Source organism: Lynx canadensis, chromosome C1, assembly GCF_007474595.2.
Source record: "Lynx canadensis isolate LIC74 chromosome C1, mLynCan4.pri.v2, whole genome shotgun sequence".
Taxonomy (NCBI): Eukaryota; Metazoa; Chordata; class Mammalia; order Carnivora; family Felidae; genus Lynx; species Lynx canadensis.
In genome coordinates this window covers 16,842,734-16,870,223 of record NC_044310.1, presented here as the reverse complement: position 1 = coordinate 16,870,223, position 27,490 = coordinate 16,842,734, and the positions used below count along the sequence as shown (strand labels likewise).

The 27,490-nt window shown below is 42.0% G+C and overlaps 1 protein-coding gene across 3 annotated transcripts in view; it reads left to right on the top strand.

The window, feature by feature from the left end:
- Positions 1-27,490, top strand: part of LUZP1 (leucine zipper protein 1) — a 105,576-nt gene that overhangs the window by 73,931 nt on the left and 4,155 nt on the right. For all 3 annotated transcript variants that reach the window (XM_030324865.2, XM_030324864.2, XM_030324869.2), the window contains one exon: positions 22,770-25,957. In XM_030324865.2, coding sequence (XP_030180725.1) covers positions 22,889-25,957 — 3,069 coding nt within the window. In that variant the 5' untranslated portion in view covers positions 22,770-22,888. The remainder of the gene's footprint in view (positions 1-22,769; positions 25,958-27,490) is intronic.

Here is a 27,490-nt window from a genome sequence, read left to right as displayed (position 1 = left end):
AAAGTTCCCCAAATGCAGTGATGTTTTTTTCCCTCTGTCTCCCTCCCCTCCTCTCCTCTCTTCCCTTCCTCCCTCCTTCTTTCTTTGCTTTCTGTAAATAATTATTTTATACCCTTTATGTACCAGAAACTGTTCAAAGTGCTGAAGAGACAGCAGTAAAAAACAGCTACAGATATGAAAAACCATGTTTCTGACCTCATGGATCTTAAATTCTACTAAAAAGAGACAGTAATCAAGTGGTTAAGTGTGCTTTAAAAAAAAAAAAAGAAAAAGTCTTGGAGCTGTCCAGAGGTGGAGTGAGTTGCCTTGGGAAGAAATGAGTGTCTTTCCCGTCTTTAGAAGTATTTGAACAGGAGCTAAATGGCTACTTGTGAGGTACCTTCTGCATTGACTAGGAGGTGGGAACAGACGGTCTTTGACTCCTTTCCCACCTAGATAATCTCTCTCTGTGCTCCTTGGGCTACTAACTTTTGAAGTTTGCATATCTAAGATGTGAATTTGTGATGCTGGGAAAAATAATTTAGGCCCAGCAATGAAATAGAAGCGCTCAAGAGGAAGTGGTGTGACATGGATAGTCTAAGGGCTTAAGACAGGTGACTAGAAATGGTTGGGAGAAGGCTGCTTAAAAATAGTCTTCCCATTTTCCCTTTGATCAGGGGTTGGCAAATGGTGGTCCACGGGCCCACTGCCTGTTTTTGTAAATAAAGTTGGATGGAACACAGCTCATACATTGTGTACAGTTGTTTCATGCTATAAGGACAGACCTCCAACTTGGGTCTTCTGAAGCCTAAACTATTTACTATTAAACTAAGTTGTATACTTCTATGTATACTATCAAACGTTTCAAGATTGAAGTATAATTAACATGCAATGTTATATTAGTTTCAGATGTACCACATATTGATTCAGCAATTCTACTCCTAGCTTATGATGATGGATACTGTCAAACTCTAAAGACAAAGTTTGTCGACCCCCTATCTTCAGTGACTGTTGGGAACAGGAAGTGTGAATCATGACAGCTATGTTGGGGGAAAGGGCAGGGCAAGTTTGATTATGTTCTATTTCAGACTTTCCTGGTCCAGTGGGACAGGAAGAAGAGCCAGCCTCCAAAATGCTAGATAGGGCCATTTGGAACTGGGTTCAAGAACTTTGGCAGAAAGGAGCCCTGAATGAGAGAGAATTGATGCCGTATCTTTCTCATGTGAATGGGAACTCAGCTAGACACTGGTGTGGAGGGCAAGTTGGCATTAAAGGATGGGACCACCCTTGCCTCTTTTCCCTTTCCTATGGTTCCTGAGGTTTAATATCAACAATTTTTTTCCCCAGAATCCACCCTTGGGCACAATTAGTCACTTCTTCTGAGCTTCCAGTGCAACATACATCAAGTGGTAAAATGTGCTAAGTGAAAAAGTATGGTAAGACGACTGGAAGCAAAAGGATGGGTGTTGTATTGTGTGTGACTGTCAGGGAGGCTTCTTCATTATTGTTTTATAGTTAGCTCTCTCTTTCTGATGACTTAAAGGCAAGGGTTAGGTCTTGATAATCTGTATAGCACTTGGCAAAATGCTAGGTGCATCATAAATGTTCTATAGGTGTCTACAAATGAATTTTATCTGGATAAACATACTGTTACTAGGGCATGTGGGAGGTACTGGGAAGAGAGGCATCTGCCCCTCGCCTTTGGATGGTCCTGGAGATAGCAAAGCCATTTCTTTCTCTGGCTATGCGTAGGGCCAAAAGGTTAGAGAAAAGTGGCACTCTAACTCCATTTTTGATCAAATTTCTTGTTTTCTCTGGGCAGAAGGGCTGATTTTAGTGAGAGGCTATTTCTAGGAGGATTTTGCCTGGTGAAACTTACCTTAGGTATGCATAGGACTTTTCAGAGCCCTTTATAGCTGACTTTTTGTTGTTGTTGTTGTTGTGTGGTAGGTGGGGTTGGTATTTGTTCATTTGCTCAGAGGAGGGCGCTGGGGCACAGAGATTATTGATTTGGCCAACAGAGTAACATTCTCAAAATAATATGGACTGTGGAAGTAGACTTGGGTTCAACATCTGGCTTTCCTCCTTGCCAGCTGTGTGACATTAGGAGTTCAAAGGTTCCTATCCCATAACATTTTTGTGGAGACTGAATAGAATAATAGTAATAGCTACTGCTTGTTGTGACTTAGGGCAAGGCATTCTGCTAAGTCCTTTACATCCCTGGGGATTACCATACTTGTATGGAAGAGAAAGCCTTAGGTGATTTAAGAAAAAGTAAAGGGTAGATCTGAGGTTCCGAGAGAAAGCATGTGAATTAAGTACTTAATATATTGTCTACAGTACAGTAGTGCTCCATTGGTGGTTGTCCTCTGTACCTTTTTGTTATTGGTCTGTGAATAATCAGAACTCCTCACTTTGCAAAAATGCTTAAGAGTTTCCAGGCAGGTGTTTCTACACAATGGGAAGAATTCTGGATAGTCAAGAGACTAAAGTCCTTACCTTTTCTGAGTTGCTAGAGAAACCACAGTATTTACTTCTGAATCTCAGTTTCTTCATTTTTAAAGTAAGGGGATTGGGCCAAATAGGTGGTCTTATTTTGTAAGTTTTTTTTTAAGTTTATTTATTCTGAGAGAGAGAGAGAGAACGAGCACAAGCAGGGAGGGAAGAGGCAGAGAGAGAGGGAGAGAGAGAGAATCCCAAGCAGGCTTCCTGCCATCAGCGTGGAGCCTGATGTGGGGCTTGCACCCACAACTGCGAGATCATGACCTGAGCAGAAACCAGGAGTTGGACGCTTAACTGACTGAGCCACCCAGGCCTCCTAAGGTGGTTTTATTTTAAACGAAAGTGGTGGAGTTCTTTCTTTACTGTCATATTGGGGAAACCCAGTATGTTAAAAAGCTAGAAATCGGTTGCGTTGGTTGAAAATGAGAGAAGGAGCCTGAAGCTCAGTCTGCTCAAACCTTCTCCCTGTTCTCTCCCCTGCTCCGAATGACCCCTGAGGGGATTTGCTGAGCCCAGATTGAAAACCAGTGGACTGAATGATCTTTTAGCTACATTTTGGCTCTGAAATCCTACTCTAAGGAGTGGAAAAAGATCTGGTATAGACCTGAAAGCCCAAAAGGGCAAGTTCAAATGGAAAAGCACCAGGACTGAGACTCTACAGGTGACACTGGGCTTGGGATGAGGTCATTTAGGGCATCACCACAGGACCAGGTATCTGTGCTGCCATATCTGCCAATTGTTTTCACCCTTGTAATCCATGAGTAGCTTGTTGACATCATTTTTATTGTTTTGTGTTAATGGTTAGTGCCAAAGAGCCGATAAGCCATTTAATAATGGCTCCAGCCATTCAGCCGTTCATTCATCAAATTTTACGCATTAATAATGGACTAGGCTTCCTGCTGGGTACTGAGAATACAGTGGTGAATAAGAAACAAGTTGGAGAAACAAAATGGGTAAATACAACTTGAATACAGTGTGATGTGTGCTGTGAATGGACCAGTACAGCCCACACTGTAAAAGCAAGAAGGAGAAGCCCTGCTTTGCCCTGCAATTTTGGGGAGGAAGTTGCTGCAGAAGATTCCAGGAGGAGGTATTGTCTAAGGTGGCATTTGGAGAAATGAGAAGGATTACCAGTCAAGCTAGTAAAGGCCTGGAGATGATAGAGTGCAAAGTTTGTGTGCTCCAAGAGTGTGGACCCCACATGGAGTTTGAAGACAAGGTTGACTAGGTAGGCAGGGCCAGATCCTTTGGGGCTTTGCATGCCTTCTTGGGGACTTTGGTCTTTATCCTGAGAGCAATAAGAACTTTGAAAGGATTTTGAGTAGTGGCTTGTGAAACTCCTTCTCTTCACACCTGTAGTAAGTATGTGCTGTATAGTTACTGGGCTTAGCTTTTCCATTTCTAGTGGTGTACTGATTGGTTCATATCGAGTTTTGAACAGAACATATAAAATTGGCACTAAAAGCCAAATTAATAAGCAGTAGGATTTGTGGATTCTGCTAGTTCAGAATTACAATTTATAGATGGGACTATATTAGAGTTTAACATTTCTCTCTTCTGAAAATGGGATTTGTTTATGAAAACTATAGTATAAACTAGTATAAGAGTTGCTGAGGGGATTGTTTCAGTTTGGGGTAAGCTGGGATTTTTTTTAAACAGCTTTATTGAGATCTAATTTATATATCATAAAGTTCATCTCTTTAAAGCGTATAACTTTATGGCTTTCTAGCATATTTACAAGGATAAGCTGATTTAAAGTACTTTGTGGACACATCATATATCATTTGTTTTCCAGTAACTACTGTGCCAGTACAGATCCTTTTAAAATTGGTTTATGGCCCGTATTTAGTTCAGCCCTCTATTTCCTTCACCCTGTGTATAGATTGGTAAGGGTTTTGCTTGTTGGTTAGTTTGTTTTTACCATACCACTAGGCAAAAGGCCAAAAACAAATGGCACTTGAAGTAGGAAAAGTGGATGGGAATAAGGGAAAAGGTTTTTTTTTCTTATATAAATATATAAATTTAGGGTTTTTTCCCCCTTCCATTTTTTAAAAATATAATTTATTGTCAAATTGGCTTCAATGCCCAGTCCTCATCCCAACAAGTGCCCTCCTCAATGCCCATCACCCATTTTCCCCTCTCTCTACCCCCCATCAACCCTCAGTTTGTTCTCTGTATTTAAGAGTCTCTTATGGTTTGCCTCCCTTCCTCTCTGTATCTTTTCTTCCCCCCTTCCCTTCCCCCATGGTCTTCTGTTAAGTCTCTCAAGATCCATATATGAGTGTAAACATATGATATCTTTCTCTCCCTTCCAGTTTTTTTTTTTTTTAAGTTTATTTATTTATTTTGAGAGCAAGAGAGAGAATGAGCTGGGGAGGGGCAGAGAGGTAGGTGGGCAGAGGATTTGAAGCAGGCTCTGTGCTGACAGCAGCGAGCCCGAAGTGGAGCTTGAGCTCATGATTTGAGTCGAAGTCCGCTTAACTAGCTGGGCCGTACAGGTACCCCTCCCCTTCCATTTTTGAGAATGAGAAAGCATATAAACTGGCAAGAGAAGGATGGGAGACCAAAAGAAGCAAAGATGAGAGGTTAGAGAAGGATGTATCCAGGGAAGCAAAGTGGTGGAGAAATAATCCGGGAGAGAGTAGGATCTCAGAGGCTGAGAGAGGGAGACTGTATTTCCCAAACCTCAGAGGTCTTGGTATTTTTAAGGGCGGTGCATGGGTTCCATCTGGTGGCTGTAGGCTTGCAGTGCAGTCAGTAGAAGGGATCTTGGCGTTGGAGACAAGTGGCTTTTGTCATTTCCACAAATCTTTCCTTTGGCCCTATGTTTTCTTGTGGGATCATTGATGAATCCATTATTCTCTTTCAAGTGGTAGCTGTTTTTCTGTTATGGCTCAGACCACGTTCCTCCCCTCTTTCCCCCTAGTTTTAAATCTAATCTCATCAGACTATAACACCCAGCACCCTTAGTCCTGCTGTCACCTTCTTACACCCCCAGTTCCCCAAATTGCCTCTGATTTCTCAGTGGCTTTAGCTTCTTGTTTAATGTCACCTTTTCCAGCTGTGGTCCTGTTAAATTTTTTTTTTTTAACGTTTTTATTTTTGAGACAGAGACAGAGCATGAACAGGGGAGGGTCAGAGAGAGGGAGACACAGAATCTGAAACAGGCTCCAGGCTCTGAGCTGTCAGCACAGAGCCCGACGTGGGGCTCGAACTCACAGACTGCGAGATCATGACCTGAGCCGAAGTTGGCCGCTTAACCGACTGAGCCACCCAGGCGCCCCTCTGGTCCTGTTAATTTGTGGTGCTTTCAATGTACAATTCTGTGGTCCTTGCCTCTCAGTTATTTTTCTCTTCCAGTGATTTTTTTTAAAAATTTTTAAATGTTTGTTTATTTTTGAGAGAGACAGAGACAGAATAGAATGTGAGTAGAGAGAGAGGGAGGCAAAGAATCTGAAGCAGGCTCTAGGCTCCGAGCTGTTAGCACAGAGACTGACACGGGGCTTGAACTCATAAACTGTGAGATCATGACCTGAGCTGAAGTCGGACACTTAACCAACTGAGCCACCAAGGCGCCCCTCCAGTGATCTTTTTAAAACCCCATCCTGCCCCCAGCATTCTCACAATCATGCTCATCTGTGACCAAAAACTTCAGGTTTTTTATTTTATTTTTTATTAAGACTATCTTAGGGGCACCTGGCTGGCTCAGTTGGTGGAGTGTGCAACTCTTGATCTCGGGCTTGCAAGTTTAAGCCTCACATAGGGTGTAGAGATTACTGTAAAAAATAAAATCTTTAATTTAATAAAATCTTTATTTTAGAGCATTTTTCGGTTCACAGAAGAAAGGGGAAGGGAAGAGATTCCTTATATACTCCCTGCCCGCCTTTCCCATTATCAACATCCCTCACCAGAGTGGTATATGTTACAACTGATGAACCTCCATTCACACGCCATAATTGCCCCAAATCTGTAGTTTATGTTCTGGTTCACTCTTGGTGGTGTACATTCAGTGGGTTTGGACAAATGTATAATGACATGTATCTACCACTGTGGTATCATATAGAGTAGTTTCACTGCCCTAAAAATTCTGTACTCCACTTATTCATACCTTAGTTTTTGACATCAGTTACTGCAACCCCTTGGTAATTTCAGTTCCTGGAGATAGATTCCCCCTCTGGTTACCATCTCTTGTCATTCAAGCTCACTCCCACTAGGACCCTAACTCCAGCAGTCCTTCTGTCCTTGTTGGTACTTTCCATTCATTTGGTCCTATTACATTTTCACTGTTCTTTGTATGTTCTCATTCTTCTTTACTGAATGAGCTTAAGTTCCCTTATACATGCCTGTAATTCCTGTGGCCTTCTCTTGCTTTGTTGAATTCATCAAGTTCCAACCTGGTTCAATGCAACTCTGTCTTCTCTGTGCGTTCATCTGGTCAGCTGAACAAGACTGGTTATAAAAATACAACCTTGCTGATTGGTTTCACTTTAAATCCTAACCATGAGTTTTAAGTGGGCCTTTAATGTTGCCTGGTGATTGTTCTGTATTTCCCACTCACCTGGCTGACCAGATCTGAAACCTATAATACTTTACCCCCCACTGACACTTTAAGAGGATGACCTTACTTTCTATTTCAGTGAAGATGCAAAAACCACCTAAAGAGAACTTTACTAGACTCCTGCCACCACACCTGTCTTCCTCTGCCTTGCTGTCTGTTACCATGCATGAACTGTGTTCTCTAGCACTGCTGCTTGTACTTTATGCTAGAGCCCCATTTTCTCTCCTTTACCCAAGAATATTCATTGCTCCAGAAGGTTTCTGCCTTTCATAATTTGTCAAAATTTCCCTTTTTTCCTGGATCGTATTCCAGTATACCAGCATGCTTTTTCTTCTGTCTTAAAAAGAAACACTTTGATACCACTTTTTCTGTCAGTGGCCTCCCCACCTATTTGCTCTGTTTTTTTTTTTAACAGAATTCAGAAGTCATCTAATATTTGTGTTCTCCAGTTCATCACCTTATTTTCTCAAACTCTTTTTTTCTTTTAAAAAATTTAAAAAAAATGTTTATTATTGAGAAAGAGACAGAGTGTGAGTGGGGCAGGGGCAGAGAGAGGGAGACACAGGATCTGAAGCAGGCTCCAGGCTCTGAGCTGTCAGCAGAACCCAACACAGTGCTCCAACTCACGGACTGCGGGATCATGACCTGAGCCGAAGTCAGATGCCAACCAACTGAGCCACCCAGGCACCCCTCAAACTCTAATAAAACTTTCACTTCCATCACTTTACAGTGCTGCTCTTGTCAGGGTGACTTCCATGTTGTGAAATTTAGTGGTCTCTTCTCAGCCATCATTTTATTTGAGCCATCAGCTTCACCTGACAGAGCTGAGCACTCCTTTCTCCTTGAAAGGCTTTCTTTGCTGGGCTGCCATGATACTATATTCTCCCCGTTTTCCTTTACCTTGCCGACTTTGTCTTTGTGTCCTTTGCTGTTTACTCTGCATTTCCACCAGTAAAAAAATATTGGCCACCTTGGGGCTCAGACCTTTGACCTCTTGATTTCTTTGTATTTACTCACTTCCTTGACAGTCTCATCCAGATCATGGTTTTCTAAGCCATCCATTCTTTGTTGACTCACAGATTTATCTGTTCAGCCCATTCTCTCTCCTGAATTCCAGACTTGTATATTCAGACAGTCTCTTAACATCCCCATTTGGATAACTAATACACATCTCATAAATAGTGTGTCCCAAACCGAGCTCCTGATCTTCCTTCTCAGATTGCTCATCCAGTCGTCCCTGTTTGAACTGATACCAATTCCATCCTGCTGCAAATTCGGACTGAAACCCTTGGAGTCCTCTTTAATCCCTTTATCTCACACCTCACATGCGATTCAAGAGCAAATGCTGTGGTTCTGCTTTCAAGTGGCCAGAGTTGGGCCACTTCTTACCATGTGTGTGGCCACTGTCCTGGGCCAGGCCACAAATTACCTTTTGATTCGATTACTGTACTGGGCTCCTTTTGGTCTTCTTGCTCTTACTCTTATCCTCTGTGGTCTGTTTTGAGCACAGCAGTCACGTCCATCTATATCTTGTTTTATAGGGCATCCATCTTTATTTTTTGTTATTGAGGTATAACATACGGTGTACAGATCTTCAGTTCTATAACTTGATGGCAGGAATCTATCATCCATAGAACATCCCCAGCCGTCTCCTGCTAGTCACTGTCTCCCCAGAGGTAACCACTCTCTCTATGGATTAGTTTTTGCCTCTTTTTCAACCACATAAAGTGAAACCATATAGTCCAGATCGATCCCTTTAAATCCAAGTCAGAATATGTTACTGCTCTGCTCAGAACCTTTGGATGGGTCTCCATTTCTTAAATGAGAACCCAGAGGCCTCCCCAGGGCCTGCAAGGTGCCCCCACTGCCTCTTCAACGCCTCTTGATCCGCTCCTTTTGTTCCCTCAGCCCCAGACACGCTGTTCATATTCCTTGAATACATTGAGTATGCTCTTTTTTTTGTAGTCTTTGTCTTCAGTTTTCTCTTTGCCTGGAATGTTCTTCCCTAAACATTCTTCCTTGCTTCCTTCAAGTCTCTGCGTAGGCGCCACCTTGAGGCTTACCCTAATTGCGCTATTTAAAATTGCAGTCTCCTCTCAGCACTCGCCCCGCCCTCCCATAAAGCTTGTTGTCTATTAAACTTACCTTTATTTTAAGGGGCACTTTTAGGTTCACAGCAAAATTGAGCAGAAGGTAGAGATTTCCCATATACCTCCTGCCCCCACATGTGCACAGCTTGCCTCATTATCCACATTCATTACAACTGATGAACCTACATTGACACATCATTATCACCCAGAGTCCATAGTTTACATGGCTCATTCTTGGGTGTTGTACATTCTCTGAGTTTGGACAAATTTATAATGAGATGTATTTACTGGTATAGTATTATGCAGAGTAGCTTTATTGCCCTGAAAATTCACTCTGTTTCTCTCTCCTGATCTTTTTATTGTCTCCATAATTTGACTTTACCAGAATGTCATGTAGTTGGAATCATATAGTATGTAGCCTTTTCAGATTGGCTGCTTTTACTTTTAAGCTGCCTCCTTGTGTTTTCATGGCTTGATAACTTCTTTCTTTCTTTCAAATTTTTTAAAGTTTATTTTGAGAGAGTACACTCGAGTGTGTGCAACTAGGGGAGGGACAGAGGGAGAGAGGGAGAGAAAGAGGATCTCGAGCAGGCTCCACACTGTCAGTGCAGAGTCCAGTGCAGGGCTCGAACTCACGAACCATGAGATCATGACCTGAGCCGACGTTGGATGCTATGGTTGGCACCCCATAGCTCATTTCTTTTTAGCCAAATAATATTCCATTATTTGGATATACCACAGGTTATCCACTCACTACTGAAGGACATCTTGTTTGCTTCCAAGTATTGGCAGTTATGAGTAGAGGTGCTAGAAATATCTACATGCAGATTTTACTCCTTTGGGTAAATACAAAGGAGTGCTATTGCTGGATCATATGGGTAAAACTGTTTAGTTGTAAGAAACCACCAAACTGTCTTCCAGAGTAGTTGTATCAGTTTGCATTCCCACTAGCACTGGGAATTCCTATTGTTCCACATTCTCACTAGCATTTGGTATTGTTGGTGTTTCAGATTTTGGCCATTCTGATAGGTGTATAGTGATATCTCATTGTTTTGTGTTCCCCTGATGACATGATGTGGAGCATCTTTTCATATGCTTATTTGCCACCTGTATATCTTCTCTGGCCATTTTTTAATCAAGTTATTTTCTTATTGTTGAGTTTTAAGGATTCTTTGTATTTTAGGTTTACACTCTGTTATCAGATATGTCTTTTGCAGATATTTTTTCCCACTGTATAGCCTATCTTTTCAGTCTCTTAACATTGTCTTTTGAAGAGTAGTTTTTAATTTTAATGAAGTCCAGCGTACCAGTTATTTCTTTTATGGATCATGCCTTTGGTATTGTATCTAAAAAGTCCTCATCATACCATACCCAAGGTCATCTTAAGTTTTCTGGTCTGATACCTTCTAGGCACTGTATAGTTTTTTCTTTTTAAGTTTGTTAACTTAAAGTTTGTTAAGTCTGTTCTTTATTTAGTGGGCGAGGGGCAGAGAGGGGAAGAATCCCAAGCAGGATCCATGCTATCAGTGCAGAGCCTGATGCAGGGATGGAACTTACTAACAGTGAGATAATGACCTGAGCCAAATCAAGAGTTGGACAGATGCTCAACTGACTGAGCCACCCTAGGGCCCCTGCACTTTATAGTTTTATGTTTTACATTTAGGTCTGTGACCCAGTTTGAGTTAGTATTTTTGAAGGGTTTAAGGTCTGTGTCTGGGTTCGTTGTTTTGAATGTGGGTGTTCATTTGTGCCAGTACTACCTGGTGAAAAGACCATCTTCGCTTCATTGTATTGCTTTTGTTTCTTTGTCAAAGATCAGTTAACTATGCTTATGTGGATCTATTTCTGGGCTCTCTTTTCTGTTCTTTTGATTTATTTGTCTATTCTTTTACCAATACAACATTGTCTTGAATACTGCAGTTTTATAGTTAAGTCTTGAGATCAGGTAGTGTTAGTCTCCCAACTTTGTTGTTCTTCAATATGTGTTGGCTGTTCTGGATCTTTTGCCTTTCCATATAAATTTTAGAATCAGTTTGTTGATATCCACAAAATAATTTGCATGAGGTTTTGATTGGGATTACATTTACTCTTTCAAGTTAGGAAGAATTGACATTTGGACATTATTGAGTCTTCCTATCTATGAACATGGAATATCTCTTTATTAATTCTTCTTTGATTCATCAGTTTTTTAAAAATGTTCATTTATTATTGAGAGAGAGAGAGAGAGAGAGAGAGAGAGAGACAGAGCATGAGTGGGGGAGGGGCAGAAAGAGAGGGAGACACAGAATCAGAAGCAGGTTCCAGGCCCCGAGCTGTCAGCACAGAGCCCGACGCGGGACTTGAACTCACAAACTATGAGATCATGACCTGAGCTGAAGTCGGACGCTTAACCGAGTGAGCCACCTAGGCACCCCAATCCATTAGTTTTATATAGTTTTCCTTACATAGGTCTTGTACATATTTTGTTAGGTTTATATTTATGTAATTCTTTTTTTTTTGGAGCTGGGTGCTAATGTAAATGGTATTGGGTGTGTGTTTTTTAATGGTATTCTTGTTTTTTAAAAAAATGTTTATTTATTTATTTTTGGGGAGGGGGAGGGTCAGAGAGAGGAGAGAGAGAGAGAATCCCAAGCAGGCTTCATGCTGTCAGTGCAGGCCCAATACAGGGCTTGATCCCACGAACCATGAACTCATGACCCGAGCCTAAGTCAAGAGTCAGCCGCTCAACCGAGACACACAGGCGCCTCTAATGGTATTGTTTTTTTTTTTTTTTTTTTTTTTAAATTTTTTTTTTTCAACGTTTATTTATTTTTGGGACAGAGAGAGACAGAGCATGAACGGGGGAGGGGCAGAGAGAGAGGGAGACACAGAATCGGAAACAGGCTCCAGGCTCCGAGCCATCAGCCCAGAGCCCGACGCGGGGCTCGAACTCACGGACCGCGAGATCGTGACCTGGCTGAAGTCGGACGTTTAACCGACTGAGCCACCAGGCGCCCCTAATGGTATTGTTTTTAATTGCAAATTCCATTTGTTCATTGCTGGTATATAGGAAAGAGACTGACTTTTTTTTTTTTTTAAGCTTATTTATTTTGAGAAAGCATGCATGCAGCAACAGAGAGAGAAGAAGAGAGAGAATCCCAAGGAGGCTCCTCGTTTTCAGCACATGGAGCCCGATGCAGGGCTTGATCTCCTGAACTGTGAGAGCATGACCTGAAATCAAGAGTCAGACGCTTAACTGACTCCAGTCACGCAGGCGCCCTACAGCTGACTTTTGAATGCTAACTTTGTATCTTACGTTCTTGCTGTAGTTGCTTATTAGTTCTGGGGAATTTTTTTTTGTTATTGTTGATTCATTTGGGTTTTCTACAATCATGTCCTGTGCAAAACAAAGAGTTTCATTTCTTCTTTCCCTTTCTTTTTTTTTTTTTCTTTTCTTCTTGTCTTACCATATCAGGATTCTAGTACAGTTTTGAGAAGCTGTGGTAAGGGGACTTCTTGCTTTGTTCTTGATCAGAGAACAGTTTTCCACCTTTAAGTATGATGCTAGCTGTAGATTTTTTTTTTTTTAAATAAAGTTGAGGTTTCCCTCTATTCCTCATTTTCTGAGTTTTATTGTGAATGGGTATTGCGTTTTGTCAAATGCTTTTTCTGTATCTTTTTATAAGATCATGTGATTTTTCTTCTTTAGTCTGTTGATATGCCGGATTACATTAATTGATTTTTTTTTTTTTAATTTTTTTAACGTTTATTTAGAGACAGAGAGAGACAGAGCATGAACGGGGGAGGGGCAGAGAGAGAGGGAGACACAGAATCGGAAGCAGGCTCTAGGCTCTGAGCCATCAGCCCAGAGCCTGACACGGGGCTCGAACTCACAGACCGCGAGATCGTGACCTGAGCTGAAGTCGGACGCTTAACCGACTGAGCCACCCAGGCGCCCCACATTAATTGACTTTTGAACGTTGAGCCAGTTTTGTATACTCAGGATAAATCCCACTTGGTCATGGTCTGAAATTCTTTTTATACAGTGTTGGATTAGATCTGCTAATATTTTGTAAGATTTTTACATCTATGTTTATGAGAGATCTTAGTCTGTGGGTTTTTTTTTCTTTGTCTGGTTTTGATGTTAGGGTAATGCTGGCCTCAGAATGAGCTAAGGAGTATTTCCTCTGCTTCTAACTTCTGGAAGAATTTGTAGAAAATTGTATAATTGGTATAATTGCTTCTTTTTTTTAAAATTTATTTATTTTGAGAGAGAGGGTATGCTTGTGAGTGGGGGGAGAGGAAGGAGCAGAGAGAGGGAGAGAGAGAGAATCCCAAGCAGGCTCTGTGCTGTCAGTGCTCAGTGCAGAGAACCCAACCCAGGGCTCTGTCCCACGAACCATGAGATCATGACCTGAGCCGAAATCAAGAGTTGGATGCTCACCAGTGGAGCAACCCAGGCACCTCTTATAATTGATAGAATTACTTCTTAAATGTATGGTAGAATTACCAGTGAACCCATCTAGGCCCAGTATGTTTCCTGTTTTTGAAGGTTATTATTGATACCATTTCTTAAATAGATACAATCCTATTCACATTACCTATTTCCTGCTTGTGTGAGTTCCTGAGGATTATATCTTTCAAGCAATTGGTACATTTCATCTAGGTTATCAAATTTGTGGGCATAGAGTTGTTCATAATCCCTTGTTCTTTTAATGTCCATGGGATCTGTAGTGATAGCCCCTCTTACTGGTATTAGTAATTTGTCTTTTTTTTTTTTTTTTTTTTTTTCTTCATTAGCCTGGCTAGAGGCTTATTGATTCTATTGATCTTTTCAAAGAACCAGTTGATTTCTGCTTTAATTTTTATTTCTTCTCTTCAGTTAACTTTGGTTTTAATTTGCTTTTCTTTTTCTAATTGCCTAAGATGGAAGCTTAGCTTATTGCTATTAGATCTTTGTTCTTACCTAATACATGCATTTGGTGCTATACATTTGCCTCTAAGCATTGCTTTTGGTACACCCCACAAATGTTGATAAAGTTGTATTTTCATTTTCATTAAGTGCAAAATATTTAAAAATTTCTCTTGAGATTTCTTCTTTGACCCATGAATTATTTAGAAGTGTGTTGTTTAGGGGTGCCTGGGTGGCTCAGTTGGCTGAGCATCCGACTTTGGCTCAGGTCATGATTTTGTGATTCTTTTTTTTTTTTTTTCAACGTTTATTTATTTTTGGGACAGAGAGAGACAGAGCATGAACGGGGGAGGGGCAGAGAGAGAGGGAGACACAGAACCGGAAACAGGCTCCAGGCTCTGAGCCATCAGCCCAGAGCCCGACGCGGGGCTCGAACTCACGGACCGCGAGATCGTGACCTGGCTGAAGTCGGACGCTTAACCGACTGCGCCACCCAGGCGCCCCATGATTTTGTGATTCTTGAGTTCGAGCCTCACATCGGGCTCTGTGCTGACAGCTCATAGCTTGGAGCCTGCTTCAGATTCTGTCTCTCTCTCTCTCTCTGCCCCTCCCCCATTCTCTCTCCCTCTCCCTCCCTCTCTCTCTCTCTCTCTCTCTCTCTCAAAAATAAATAAATATTTAAAAAATTTTTAAAACAAGTGTGTTTAATCTCCACAAATATTTGGGTATTTTCCAGCTATCTTTCTGGTATTGATTTCTAGTTTAATTCCATTGTGGTCTGAGAGCATACAATGTATGATTTCTGTTCTTCAAGTTGTTGTGTCTTATGGCTCAGAATGTGGTCTCTCTTGGTGAATGTTCCATGTGAACTTAAGAATGTGAACGCTACCGGCTATGGATTCTGTATCTCCTCTCTCTCTGCCCCTCCCCTGCTTGCTCTCTCTCAAAAATAAACATTAAAAAAAGAAAAGAATGTGTATGCTATTGTTGTTGGATGAATAGTCTATATATATGTTCATTATAATACAGTTTCTTGATTGCATTGTTGACTTCAACTATGTCCTTACTGATTTTCTGCCTGCCGGATCTGTCAGTTCCTGAAAGAGGGGTGCTGAAGTCTCCAGCTATAGTAGTAGATTCATCTGTTTCTCTTTGCAATTCTATTGGTTTTTGATGCTTCTTTGTTAGGTGCATACACATTAAGGATGGTTACGTCTTGGAGAATTGAGACTCCTTTAGCATCATGTAGGTCTGTCTTTATCCCTGATTACTTGCTCTGAAATATTCGGTCTTGATATTAATGTAGCTAGTCCAACTTCCTTTTGATTAGTTAGTATGGCAAAATTTTCTCCATCCCTTTACTTTTAATCATTATGCATCTTTATTAAAATTTTAAAGTGGATGAGCACTAAATAATGCATACTGTTGTTGAATCATTATGTCATACACCTGAAACTGTAACACTGTCCATTAATTATACTGAAATTAAAAAAATTTGAAGGGGGTTTTTGTAAACATACAGTCGTGTCTTTTGATATACTCTCTCTCTTTTAATTGGTATATTTAGACTGTTGATGTTTAAAGTGAGTATAAGCTCTTGTTTTTTGTTACTTTTTGGCTTTTTTTCCTGCCTTTTGTGGTTTTAATTAAGCATTGTATATGGATCCAGTTTCTCTCCTTAGCATATCAATTAAACTTATATTATTTTTTTAATGCTTATTTATTTTTGAGAAAGACAGAAAGAGAGAGTGTGAGCATGCATGCCAGAGAGTGCATAGGAGGGGCGGGGAGAGAGGGAAACAGAGGATCCAAAGCGGGCTCCGTGATGACAGCAGAGAGCCAGCCCCATGCGGACTCCAAACTCAGCAACCTCGAGATTGAGACCTGAGCCAGAGTCGGATGCTTAACCGACTGAGCCACTCAGGTGCCCCCAATTAAACTTTTTTAAGAGTTTGCCCTAGAGTTTGTAGTGTACATTTATAGGTAGTACAAATACTTTATAATAAAGTATTTCTAGTTCCTCTCTTGTCCCTTGTATCACTGCTGTCATTCATTTTATTTATACATAAGCTGTATAACGATTGAATACATTGTTGCTATTATTTTGAATTATCTGTTAGATCAATTAAAAGTAAGAAAAATTAAAAATGTTATTTTACTTTAACTTTAATGCTCTTCCTTTCTTGATGTGGTTTGAGTTTTTAATCCATATCATTTTTCTTCTCACTGAAGAATTTTTTTTTAAGTTTATTTTTGAGAGAAATAGAGACATCCTCTCAGAGAGAGGAATGAGAGAATCCCAAGCAGGCTCCATGCTGCCAGTGCAGAGTCCGATACAGGGCTCAAACCCATGAAGCTGTGAGATCATGACATGAGCTGAAGTCAAGAGTCAGACGCTTAACCGACGGAGCCACCCAGATGCCCCTGAAGAACTCTTCTAACATTTCTTGCAGGGCAGGTCTACTGGCAGCAGATCTCAATTTTTATTTGTCTAAGTCTTTATTTTTCCTTCACTTTTGAAATGGTACTGAATTTTTTTTTCTTTTTTTGTGGGGTACAGAATTGTAGTTTTGGGTTTTTGTTGTTTTACCTTTCAATATTTTAAATATTTCACTTCACTCTCTTCTTGCTTTGCATGACTGCTGAGAAGTCAGATGGAATTCTTATCTTTGCTACTCTGTAGGTTGTGTTTTTTTTCCTGGGCTTCAAGGTTTTTTTCTTTATCCTTGATTTTCTGCAGTGTGAATATGGTATGTCTAGGTGTTGGGTTCTTGTTTTTCTTTTGTCTTTATGGCATTTATCCTGCTTGGTGTTATTTGGTGTCTGACACTAATTTTGGGAAAATTTTCAGTCATTATTGCTTCAGATTTTTCTTCTGTTAATTCCCATTACAAGTGTAGTTGTCCCATACTTATTGGATGTTCTGTTCCCTTTTTTTTTTAGTCATTTTTCTCTTTACTTTTCAGGCTTGGAAGTTTCTATTGACATACCCTCAAGCTGAGAGTCTTTACTCAGTTCTGTTAGTCTACTGATAAGATAATCAAAGGCAGTCTTCATTGCTGTAACAGTATTTTTGATCTCTGTTTTAAAAAATATATGGTCTTGGGGCACCTGGGTGGCTCAGTTGGTTAAGCATCTGACTCTGGCTCAGGTCATGATCTCAACAGTTTGTGAGTTTGAGTCCCACATCAGGCTCTGTGCTCATAGCATGCAGCTTGGAGCCTGCTTCAGATTCTTTGTGTCCCTCTCTCTCTGCCCCTCCCCTGCTTGTGCTCTCTCTCTCAAAAATAAATATTTAAAAAAATTTAAAAATTAAAATAATGTGTTTTTTTTTCCATTTATTTATTTTGAGAGAGAGGGAGAGCGTGCATGCATGCGCTAGTTGGGGAGGGGAAAAATGGGGAGAGAGAATCCCAAGCCTGGAAGTCATGAACTACGAGATCATGACCTGAGCCAAAGTCGGATATTTAAACTACTGAGCCACCCAGGTGCCTGTAACATTTTGTTGATTCCTAGAACTTCCATTTCTGTTACTCATTTGTTCTTGTATGGTGACTACTTTTTCTGTTAGAGCCCTTATCGCAGTAGATATTTTAAATTTCTGGTAATTCCAACATCTGCCATTTCTGAGTCCAGTTTTGATGCTTGCTCTGTTTTTTCAAACTATTTTTTGCCTTTTAGTATGCCTTATGATTTTTTTTGGTGAAAGCAGGACATGATGTCCTGGGTAAAAAAAAAAAACTGAGGTAAGTAGGCCTTTAGTGATAGCCTTTTCCCCTTCTCCTCCCAACCTCCCATACCTCTCAGGTGGTACAGAATGGCTGGAGGGAGCAGGAATTGGGTATTTCCCTTCCCCCAGGTTCTGGTTTCAAAACGGTTGATTTAACACTCCCCTGTTGGATGCACAGGGCAGGGGAAGTCTGTCATCTTCACTGTGAGAACCTCGTTCAACTCATGGAGGTAAAGCTTACCAAATGGGGGGCATCCCCCCCTAACACAGACTCCCTCTTGTTCTTAACTCTCAGAGTTGTCCACACTGAGCCTCCAGCAGTTTGTCAATTGCAGTTTAGGTTTCCTACCCTGCTGCTGGTTCCCATGGAGGTTTCTACTGGTGAATTTCTATTTTTGTAAATTATTGATTCTTTGCATCCACTTGTCTAAGTTTTAGGGAAGTGGTTTTTGTGACCTCATTTCTCTCATGGACCTAAGAAGAGTTGTGAATTTTCAGTCTGTTCAGTTTTTTATATATTAAGACACAGAGTGATGACTTCTAAGCTCTTCTAAGCTCTTTACATTTGCATTTCTGGACCAGAAGTGGGAAATCTGCCCTACCTTCTCTGTGCTTTTTACTTCTTTCCTCCCTTAAATTAATTTTTTTTTAAACTGTGGTAAAAAATGCAGAAGATATATTCACCATTTACAGTTCAGTAGGGTTAAGTATATATTTGCACATTGTTGTGCAACCAGTCTCTGGAACAGTTTTTTTTATCTTGCATGACTGAAATTCCATACCCATTAAACAGTAACTCCCATTTCCCCCTCCCCCAGCCTGTGGCAACTACCATTCTACTGTGTTTATTTGAATTTGAATATTCCTAGATACCTCATATGAGTGAAATCATATACTATTTCTCTTCTGTGACTGGCTTGTTTCACTTAGCACAGTGTCCTCAAGGTTCGTCCAGGTCTCCTTTTTAAGGCTAATATTTCACTGTAGCGTATACTACATTTTGTGTCTCCATCATCCATTGATAGACACTTGGTTGCAATAGTGCTGTCATGAACATAGCTGTACAAAGTATCTCTTTAAGATCCTGTTTTGAATTTTTTTATAGTTAGGCCTAGAAGTGGAATTGCTGGATCATACGGTAATTCTAATTTTTGGAGGAGCTGCCATACTGTTTAGCTTTGCGATTTTATTTTCCCACCAACAGTGCACAAGCGTTCCAGTTTCTCCATATTCTCACCACCACTTGTTCTTTTGATAGTGGCCATCTTGATGGGTGTGAAGTGAGATCTCATTGTGATTTTGATTTGCATTTCCCTAATGATGAGTGATGTTGAGTATCTTTTCGTATGCTTGTAGGTCACTTGGGTATCATCTTTGGATCAATTATTCAAGTCCTTGGCCCAGTTTTTAATCATGTTGTTTGTTTTTTGTTAGGTTGTAGGAGTTCTTTATATATACTCTGCTTATTGATGCCTTATCAGATATATTATTAATATCTACTCTTACCAAGGTCTAAAGTTATAATAATTCTATCCTCTTCCTTCAAAATACAGAGTTTTAAGAACACTTGAATTCTGATTTCCTTCTTTAGGACTTAACATGTTATTGTCTACCATTTCAGGTAGTTCCACTTTGGTTTTATCCTGCCCTTCCCCTTCCCACTCCCAGTTAATTTTTGTTTATTGTTTAACTGAACCAATGCTTGTTTGGGTTGATTTCTTTGCTTACTGTTTCTTCTTGCATCTCATGCCTTTCCTAAGTGATCATTTTCTATATTCTTTTCTTTTCCTTTGAGTAGGCTCCACCCCCAGCGTGGAGCCCAACACAGGGCTGGAACTCATGACTCTGAGATCAAGAGTCAGATGCTTAACCGACTGAACCACCCAGGTGCCCCATCTATATTCTGAATTACATCCATAAATAGTTTTTTCAGTGGAAGTCTGTTAATAGTAAACACTTAGGTTTTTATTTTCCTTTGTGTTCTGAAAAGTGTTCAATTGTACCTTCTTTCATAAAGATATTACCATGTCTTTAGTCTTTTTTTTTTTAAGTTTGAGTGAGAGTGGGGGGCCGGGGGCGGGTGGAGAGTGAGAGAATCCCACGCTGTCAGCACAGAGCCTGACTTGGGGCTCGAACTTACAAACCATGAGATCATGACCTGAGCTGGAACCAAGAGTGGGACCCTTAACCGACTGAGCTACCCAGGTGTCCAGTTTTTTTTTAATTTTTAAAATTTATTTTTAATTTATATCCAAGTTAGCATATAGTGCAATGATTTCAGATTTCAGTGATTTATCCCTTATGTGTAACACCCAGCGCTCATCCCAACAAGTGTCTTCCTTAATGCCCCTTACCCATTTAGCCCATCCCCCCACCCGCAGCCCCTCCCAGCAACCCTGTTTGTTCTCTGTATTTAAGAGTCTCTTATGTTTTGTCCCCCTCCCTGTTTTTATATTATTTTTGCTTCCCTTCCCTTATATTCATTTGTTTTGTATCTTAAATTCCACATATGAATGGAGTCATATGATATTTGTCTTTCTCTGATTTATTTCACTTAGCATAATACCCTCTAGTTCCATCCACGTAGTTGCAAATGGCAAGATTTCATTCTTTTTGATTGCCAGGGAATACTCCATCGTGTGTGTGTGTGTGTACACACCACATCTTTATCCATTCATCTGCCGATGGACATTTGGGCTCCTTCCATACTTTGGCTATTGTTGATAGCGCTGCTATAAACATTGGGGTGCATGTGCCCTGTCAAAACAGCACACTTGTATTCCTTGGATATACACCTAGTAGTGCAGTTGCTGGATCGTAGGGCAGGAACTTTTTGAGGAACCTTCATACTGTTTTGATAAGTTCTTTAATGTTTGTTTATTTTTGAGAGAGAGAGAGAGACAGAGTGTGAGCAGAGGAGGGGCAGAGAGAATCCGAAGTAGGCTCAAGCCTCTGAGCTGTCAGCACAGAGCCTGACACAGGGCTTGAACTCGTGAACCACAAGATCATGACCTGAGCTGAAGTCTTCAGGATGTTTAACTGACTGAGCCACCCAGGCACCTCTCTAGTTTTTTTTGTTTTGTTTTGTTTTATTTTGTTTTTTTTTTTTTTTAAGATTTTTAAGTAATCTGTACATGCAGCATGGGACTCAAACCCACAACCCTGAGAACCAAGAGTTGCATGCTCTGAGCCAGCCAGGTGCCCCATCCTGTCTTTTGTCTTCTATTTGACACTTAAGTTTCTGTTGAGAAGCCAGTTCAATTGTTACTTCTTCATAGAATATTTTTCCTTCTTGTTGCTTCTCTTCTCTTTGTGGTATTCTGCTGTATCCTTATCATGTGTCTAGGTGCAGATTTAACTTTTACCCTGCTTGGTTGGGACTTTGTTTCCTAAATATGAGGCTCCCTTTCATCAACTCTTGAAAAATACTTAGCTAGTAGTTCTGCCTCTCCCCCATTCTCTCTGTTCTTCCTTTTGGGCCACCTGTTAAAACTTCATTTTTGGACCTCTATATTTTATTCCCCCTATTAACCTTTCTTTCACAAAATTTTTAAGTTTGTGCTACCTTTTGTAATCTCCTTATATCTCTTCTCAAATACTGCATTCTTTTCATTTGCATCTAATTTGCCATTTTTCTTTCCATTTCTAAGCGATTCTATTTGGTTAATTTAAAAATCTTCTGATCTTTGTTGATACCATTTTCTTGTCTCCTGGTTTTGATTCCTTCTTTTATGACTTTAAACATTGGAATGTACTTACAGTTTCTAGTGTGTCTTACTAACTTTGGTTCTTACTGGTGTAAATACCTGTTGTTCAGTCATAGTAAAAGATTGGTCCTTCTGTGTTTTGTAATTTAGAATTGTAAACTCAGGTTCAGCAGGACTTTATCTATGGGACTCTTATGTGACCTTGGTAGAGAGTCTCTCTCTCCAGAGTATTTTTGTTTACCTCTGGGATTTTACCAGGCTGAGACCATTTTTGGTTAGATTCTCTGCGAGAAGTTGATATCAGACTCCTCAAGGCAGTGTAAATCTGAACTCTGACCTCAAGTGAAGGCAGGCCAAAGATTATACATTCTCTAGGGATATACCCTTTTGTTTCTCCCCTCACGAGCCTAGGTCCTTTTATCTCCCTGGTGTCAGTGAGGTGACTTTTTTTCACTAATCTACTTCTTTCCCTGAAGCTGTTGTAGTTCTTAATAATTTTAGGATTATTTACTGCTTTGTTACCTAGAGCTCTATGCATTATCTCCGAATGATAATGGGGAGAGATGTGGTAGGGATTATTATACCCATTTTACAACTAAGTAAAACTGGAGCTGTTACTCTCCTGAGATGACTCTCCTGACATTATGTAGGTGGCAGATGGTAAAGAGATTCTTAGAGCTTGCCATGAGAAATGGGGTATTCTTCTGTGTTTTTTTTGCCATGCAGCCACTGGTAGCATTCTTCATTAGGATGAAACCAGGTATCACCTCAACATCAGTCATAAAGAAAAACCAGTGTTTTTCTGCAGGTTTATTAAAATTCATTCATTCAACACATTTGAACACCTGCTATGTTCTAGGCACAAGAATTAATACGAGAGGTCTGTTAACAACTGGGAGCTGAAGTACAGATAATTGGATTTGCTGCCTGACATGCTTTCTGCTTTCCATCCAAGTTAGTTAGCATATAGTGCAACAATGATTTCAGGGGTAGATTCCTTAATGCCCCTTACCCATTTAGCCCATCCCCCCTCCTACAACCCCTCCAGCAACCCTCTGTTTGTTCTCTATATAAAGAGTCTCATGTTTTGTCCCCATCCCTGTTTTCATATTATTCTTGCTTCCCTTCTCTTGTGTTCATCTGTTGTGTCTTAAAGTCCTCATATGAGTGAAGTCATATGATAGTTGTCTTTCTCTAATTTTGCTTAGCATAATACCCTCTAGTTCCATCCACGTAGTTGCAAATGGCAAGATTTCATTCTTTTTGATTACCGAGTAATACTCCATTGTGTATATCTGCTTTCCTTCTATAGACTGATAATGGTCTCCAGCTGCCAAAGAAGGTTGTGGATGCCAAGAGAAAGGTAACCATTTCTCAGCCCCCTGAGTGGAACTGGATTCCTCTAGGAGCCCACACCGGCTAGCAGTAGACATGGCTGAATTTACAAGCTACAAGGATACTGCCTCCAGCCGCCACTTGCGGTTTAAGTTACAAAGTCTAAGTCGCCGCCTTGATGAGTTGGAGGAAGCCACAAAAAACCTCCAGAAAGCAGAGGATGAGCTCCTGGATCTCCAGGACAAGGTGATTCAGGCGGAAGGCAGCAATTCCAGCATGTTGGCGGAGATTGAAGTGTTGCGCCAGCGAGTGCTGAGAATTGAAGGCAAAGATGAGGAAATTAAGAGAGCAGAGGATCTGTGTCAGCTGATGAAGGAGAAGCTTGAAGAGGAAGAAAACCTCACCCGGGAGCTGAAATCTGAGATTGAACGGCTTCAGAAACGAATGGCTGAACTGGAGAAGCTGGAGGAAGCCTTTGGCAGGAGTAAGAACGACTGTACCCAACTCTGTCTGAGCCTGAATGAGGAGAGAAACCTGACAAAGAAGATCTCCGCTGAGCTGGAAATGCTCAGGGTCAAAGTGAAAGAACTAGAATCTTCCGAGGACCGCCTGGATAAAACTGAGCAGAGTTTAGTGTCAGAGTTAGAAAAACTGAAGTCATTAACTCTGAACTTTGTAAGTGAGAGAAAATACTTGAATGAAAAGGAGAAAGAGAATGAGAAACTGATAAAAGAGCTCACTCAAAAACTGGAGCAGAACAAAAAAATGAACCGAGATTATTCAAGGAATGCTTCTAATCTTCTGGAAAGGAATGACCTGCGGATTGAGGACGGGATCTCCTCCACACTGCCGTGCAAAGAATCAAGAAGGAAGGGCGCTCTGGACTATCTAAAGCAGGTAGAGAATGAAACAAGAAACAAATCAGAAAACGAAAAGAACCGAAATCAAGAAGACAACAAAGTTAAAGATCTCAACCAAGAGATTGAGAAACTCAAGACACAAATCAAACATTTTGAATCTTTGGAAGAAGAGCTTAAGAAAATGAGGGCCAAAAATAATGATCTTCAGGATAATTACCTAAGTGAACAAAATAAAAACAAACTCTTAGCCAGCCAGCTGGAGGAGATAAAGCTACAAATCAAGAAACAGAAAGAGTTAGAGAACGGGGAGGTAGAAGGGGAAGAGGCTTTCCTGTCTGGCAAAGGCAGGCATGAGAGGACTAAGTTAAGAGGCCATGGCAATGAGGTACCTGTGTCCAAGCACACACCGCGGGAACTGTCCCCTCAGCAGAAGCGGGAGAGGCATCGAAACAGAGATATTGCGCTCAACAATGAAAACTGTTCTCTGGGCAATAGGCAGGTTTCCTCTCCCAGTTTCACCAATAGGAGGGCAGCCAAAGCTTCCAACATCGGGGCGGGTACAGACAGTGGGACTCAGGAGACAAGGAGAACTGAAGACCGATTTGTATCTGGCTCCTCTCAGAGTGAAGGGAAGAAGTCCAGGGAGCAGCCTTCAGTGCTTAGCCGCTACCCACCTGCTGCTCAGGAGCACAGTAAAGCTTGGAAGAGTACTCCCAAACCAGGTACTGAGGGTGGGTTGAAGGGAAAAGTGGAGAAGACAACACGAACATTTAGTGATAATACCAACCATGGATCTGTTCCCAGTGACGTACTGGGTAGAGCTGACAAGGCTTCTGACACCTCTTCTGAGGCCCTCTTTGGCAAAAGGGGGCAGGTACCTGGCAATGGAAGTCAGGTAACCCAGGTTGCAGACTGTGGCAGTCCTAAGGCAATTGGAGCTCTGGCCTCATCCCGAAGATCTTCCTCAGAAGGGCTCTCCAAGGGCAAAAAGGCTGTCAGTGGCCTGGAGGCTGATACCACTTCCCCAAATTCCAAGCCTCCACTTTTATCAAAGTATCCTTATAATTCCAGAAGCCAAGAGAACATCCTTCAGGGCTTTTCAACCCCAAATAAAGAAGGTGTTGATCAACCCGTAGCAGTCGTGATGGAAGACAGCAGTCAACATGAGACCCTGAGGTGCCGGGTCATCAAGCCCAGTGGCAGAGAGAAGCCAGACTCAGATGATGACGTGGATGTGACGTCTCTTGTTACTGCCAAATTGGTAAACACCACCATCACTCCAGAGCCAGAGCTCAAACACCAACCCAACTCTAGAGAGAGAGCCAAATCCCGAGGGGGACTCAGAACCTCCCTGTTTGAGAATGATAAAGATGCTGGGACAGAAAGTGAGTCTGTGAAACCTGTCAGAGCCTCCACCAATGCCACGGAATTCCCAGATGCCAATGGTGCTGGGGTAAAAAGCCAGCGGCCCTTTAGCCCCAGAGAGGCGTTGCGGTCTAGAGCCATCATCAAACCTGTCATCATTGATAAGGATGTGAAAAAAATCATGGGAGGATCTGGAACGGAGGCCACAATGGAGAAGCAGAAATCCACCTCCAAACCAGGGCCAAACAAGGTGACAAGCAGCATAACTATCTACCCCTCTGACAGCGGCAGCCCCAGAGCTGCCCCAGGTGAGGCCCCGAGGGAAAGGCACACATCCACCAGCAACATCCAGGTTGGGCCAGCAGAGCTCACATCAGTCAGCAACCACGTCAGCTCTCCCTTTGAGCTCTCCATTCACAAACATGACATTGCTCTGCAGTTCACAGAAGCTGAAAGAATGGGAGATGGGCCCCTGAAGAACAAGCCAGAAACAGTGGTCTCTCGGAGCAGCATTATAATCAAGCCATCAGATCCTGTGGAGAGGAACAGCCATGCCCCCCCAGCGGAGACAATCAGGTGGAAAAGCCATAGTGCCCCTTCAGAAGTGGGCTCTTCAGATGCCAGACACGTTACTGTGCGGAACGCCTGGAAGAGTAGGCGAGACTTGAACTCCTTAGAAGACCCCCCAACTCGAATAGGTAGAAACGTGGAAGCCACCAACGCCTACACCCAGAGGGCCTCCACAGACTGTTCAGACCTTGGACAGCCCAAGTTGTACCTTTGTGAGCAGGGTGCTCAAAGGGCAGGAAATTCAGGGGATGCCCCTGAGCTCACCTCCAGAAGGACCCAGAGTAGCCTCACCGTGTCTGAGGTGCTGACTCGTCGGAATCGGGTGGGAGACACTGCCTCGGCTGCAGCCTGGAACCACTCGGCAGGCGCGGTGAGCCCCACTGCTGCCCCCCCCCCCTTTACTCTTTTACCTTCCTCTTTGCTCCCTCTGCTCTGGCCTGTGTGTCTCAGGATTATGCGGCTGAGAAATCCTGGGAGAGCTAGATGGATTGCTCAGAGAACTGAAAATAAGGTAGGTTTGGCCTTGAAGAAGAGTTTAGTACCTTGAAGGAGGTGTTTGCCAGAGAGCAGCATGAGTTTCCCCAACCCCCTTTTCCAGTTTATCTCTTCTATATATGAAGGTCACACAAAAAAGAGAGATCTAGCCTCCATTCTCTTGGTTTGCCAGCATAGCGAAAAAAAAAACCTCCCCCTAAAACCCTATAGGGCAGCACCTAGAAGCCCAAGAACCAGCTGTGGCCACTGGGAAGCCCTATGCCAGGGTACCCGGTGACCCTTCTGTAGCACACGTAGGACGGGGGTGGGGGGGGAGGGAGAGGGTTTTCACAGCAAAGTTTTGCCAGCTGCTGGCATATGGGGGAGGAGAGTGAGGCTTCCACTGGGCCTACTTTATATACTTTGTGTCCGTGTGTCACTTTATTTTGTCTAAGCCATTTTATCATCAGTCTGAGGGCAGAACTAGTTCAGTACGGCTCATTACAGGATAAATCCAGAACCACCTCCACCTCTGAGGGTCAGAGTGTCACAACAGCACCTAAAGGGGAAGCCCCTAGGAGTGTCTTTTAGATGTGGAGCCTCTGAGGATGAGAGACGTTTTGGAAGTGGTTTCCTTCTTTTTAAAAGGCAGGTGTATTCACTTGAAATGTCCTGTGAGTCCATATAGGGTACTCACCATCTGACAGAGCACGTTCCCACTGCCACAGTTTCTCCAAGGGCCCTGTGGGCAGGTATTATCTCCACTTTTTAGATTTACACGGATGGTCAGAGCCACAAAGTGTCATACCTAAGGCCACCCAAATGAATTATTGGATGAGAGCTAGGATTTGAATCCAAGATTCCCGTTTTTTGTGTTTTTTTTTTTTGTTTTTAAATGTTTATTTTTGAGAGCGAGAACATGGGCAGAGAGAGAGGAAGACACAGAATCCCAAGCAGGCTCCATGCGGTCAGTGCAGAGCCTGATGATGTGGAACTTGAACTCACAAACTGAGATCATGACCTGAGCTGAAATCAAGAGACAGAAGTTTAACCTGCTGAGCCACCCCGGTGCCCGCAGGATTCCCGTTTCTGAATCCAGTACTCTTTCTACCCTGCCAACGTTTCTCACTCTTACTTCTGTTTTGATCTGCGTTCTCTCTGAAGGACCAACACTGAAAAGGCAGAACTCTGGTAGGAGAGTGGAGAGAGAGAGAGGGGTGTTTAGTCCCTTGAAGCTCTGGCTGACAAACAGGATAAGGCATAGGTGTAGGACCCAAAAGGGAAGGCACCTGGGCTTTTTGGTAGTTTATAAGTGGAAAGTAGGAGAAGCATGGTCCAGTGTCCTTTTCAGCAGTATATACTCCCTTGTTTCCCAGCAGGGAAATGCAGCCTGCACGCGCAGAACTCAAGGGTCTCTGGGCCTCCTTAC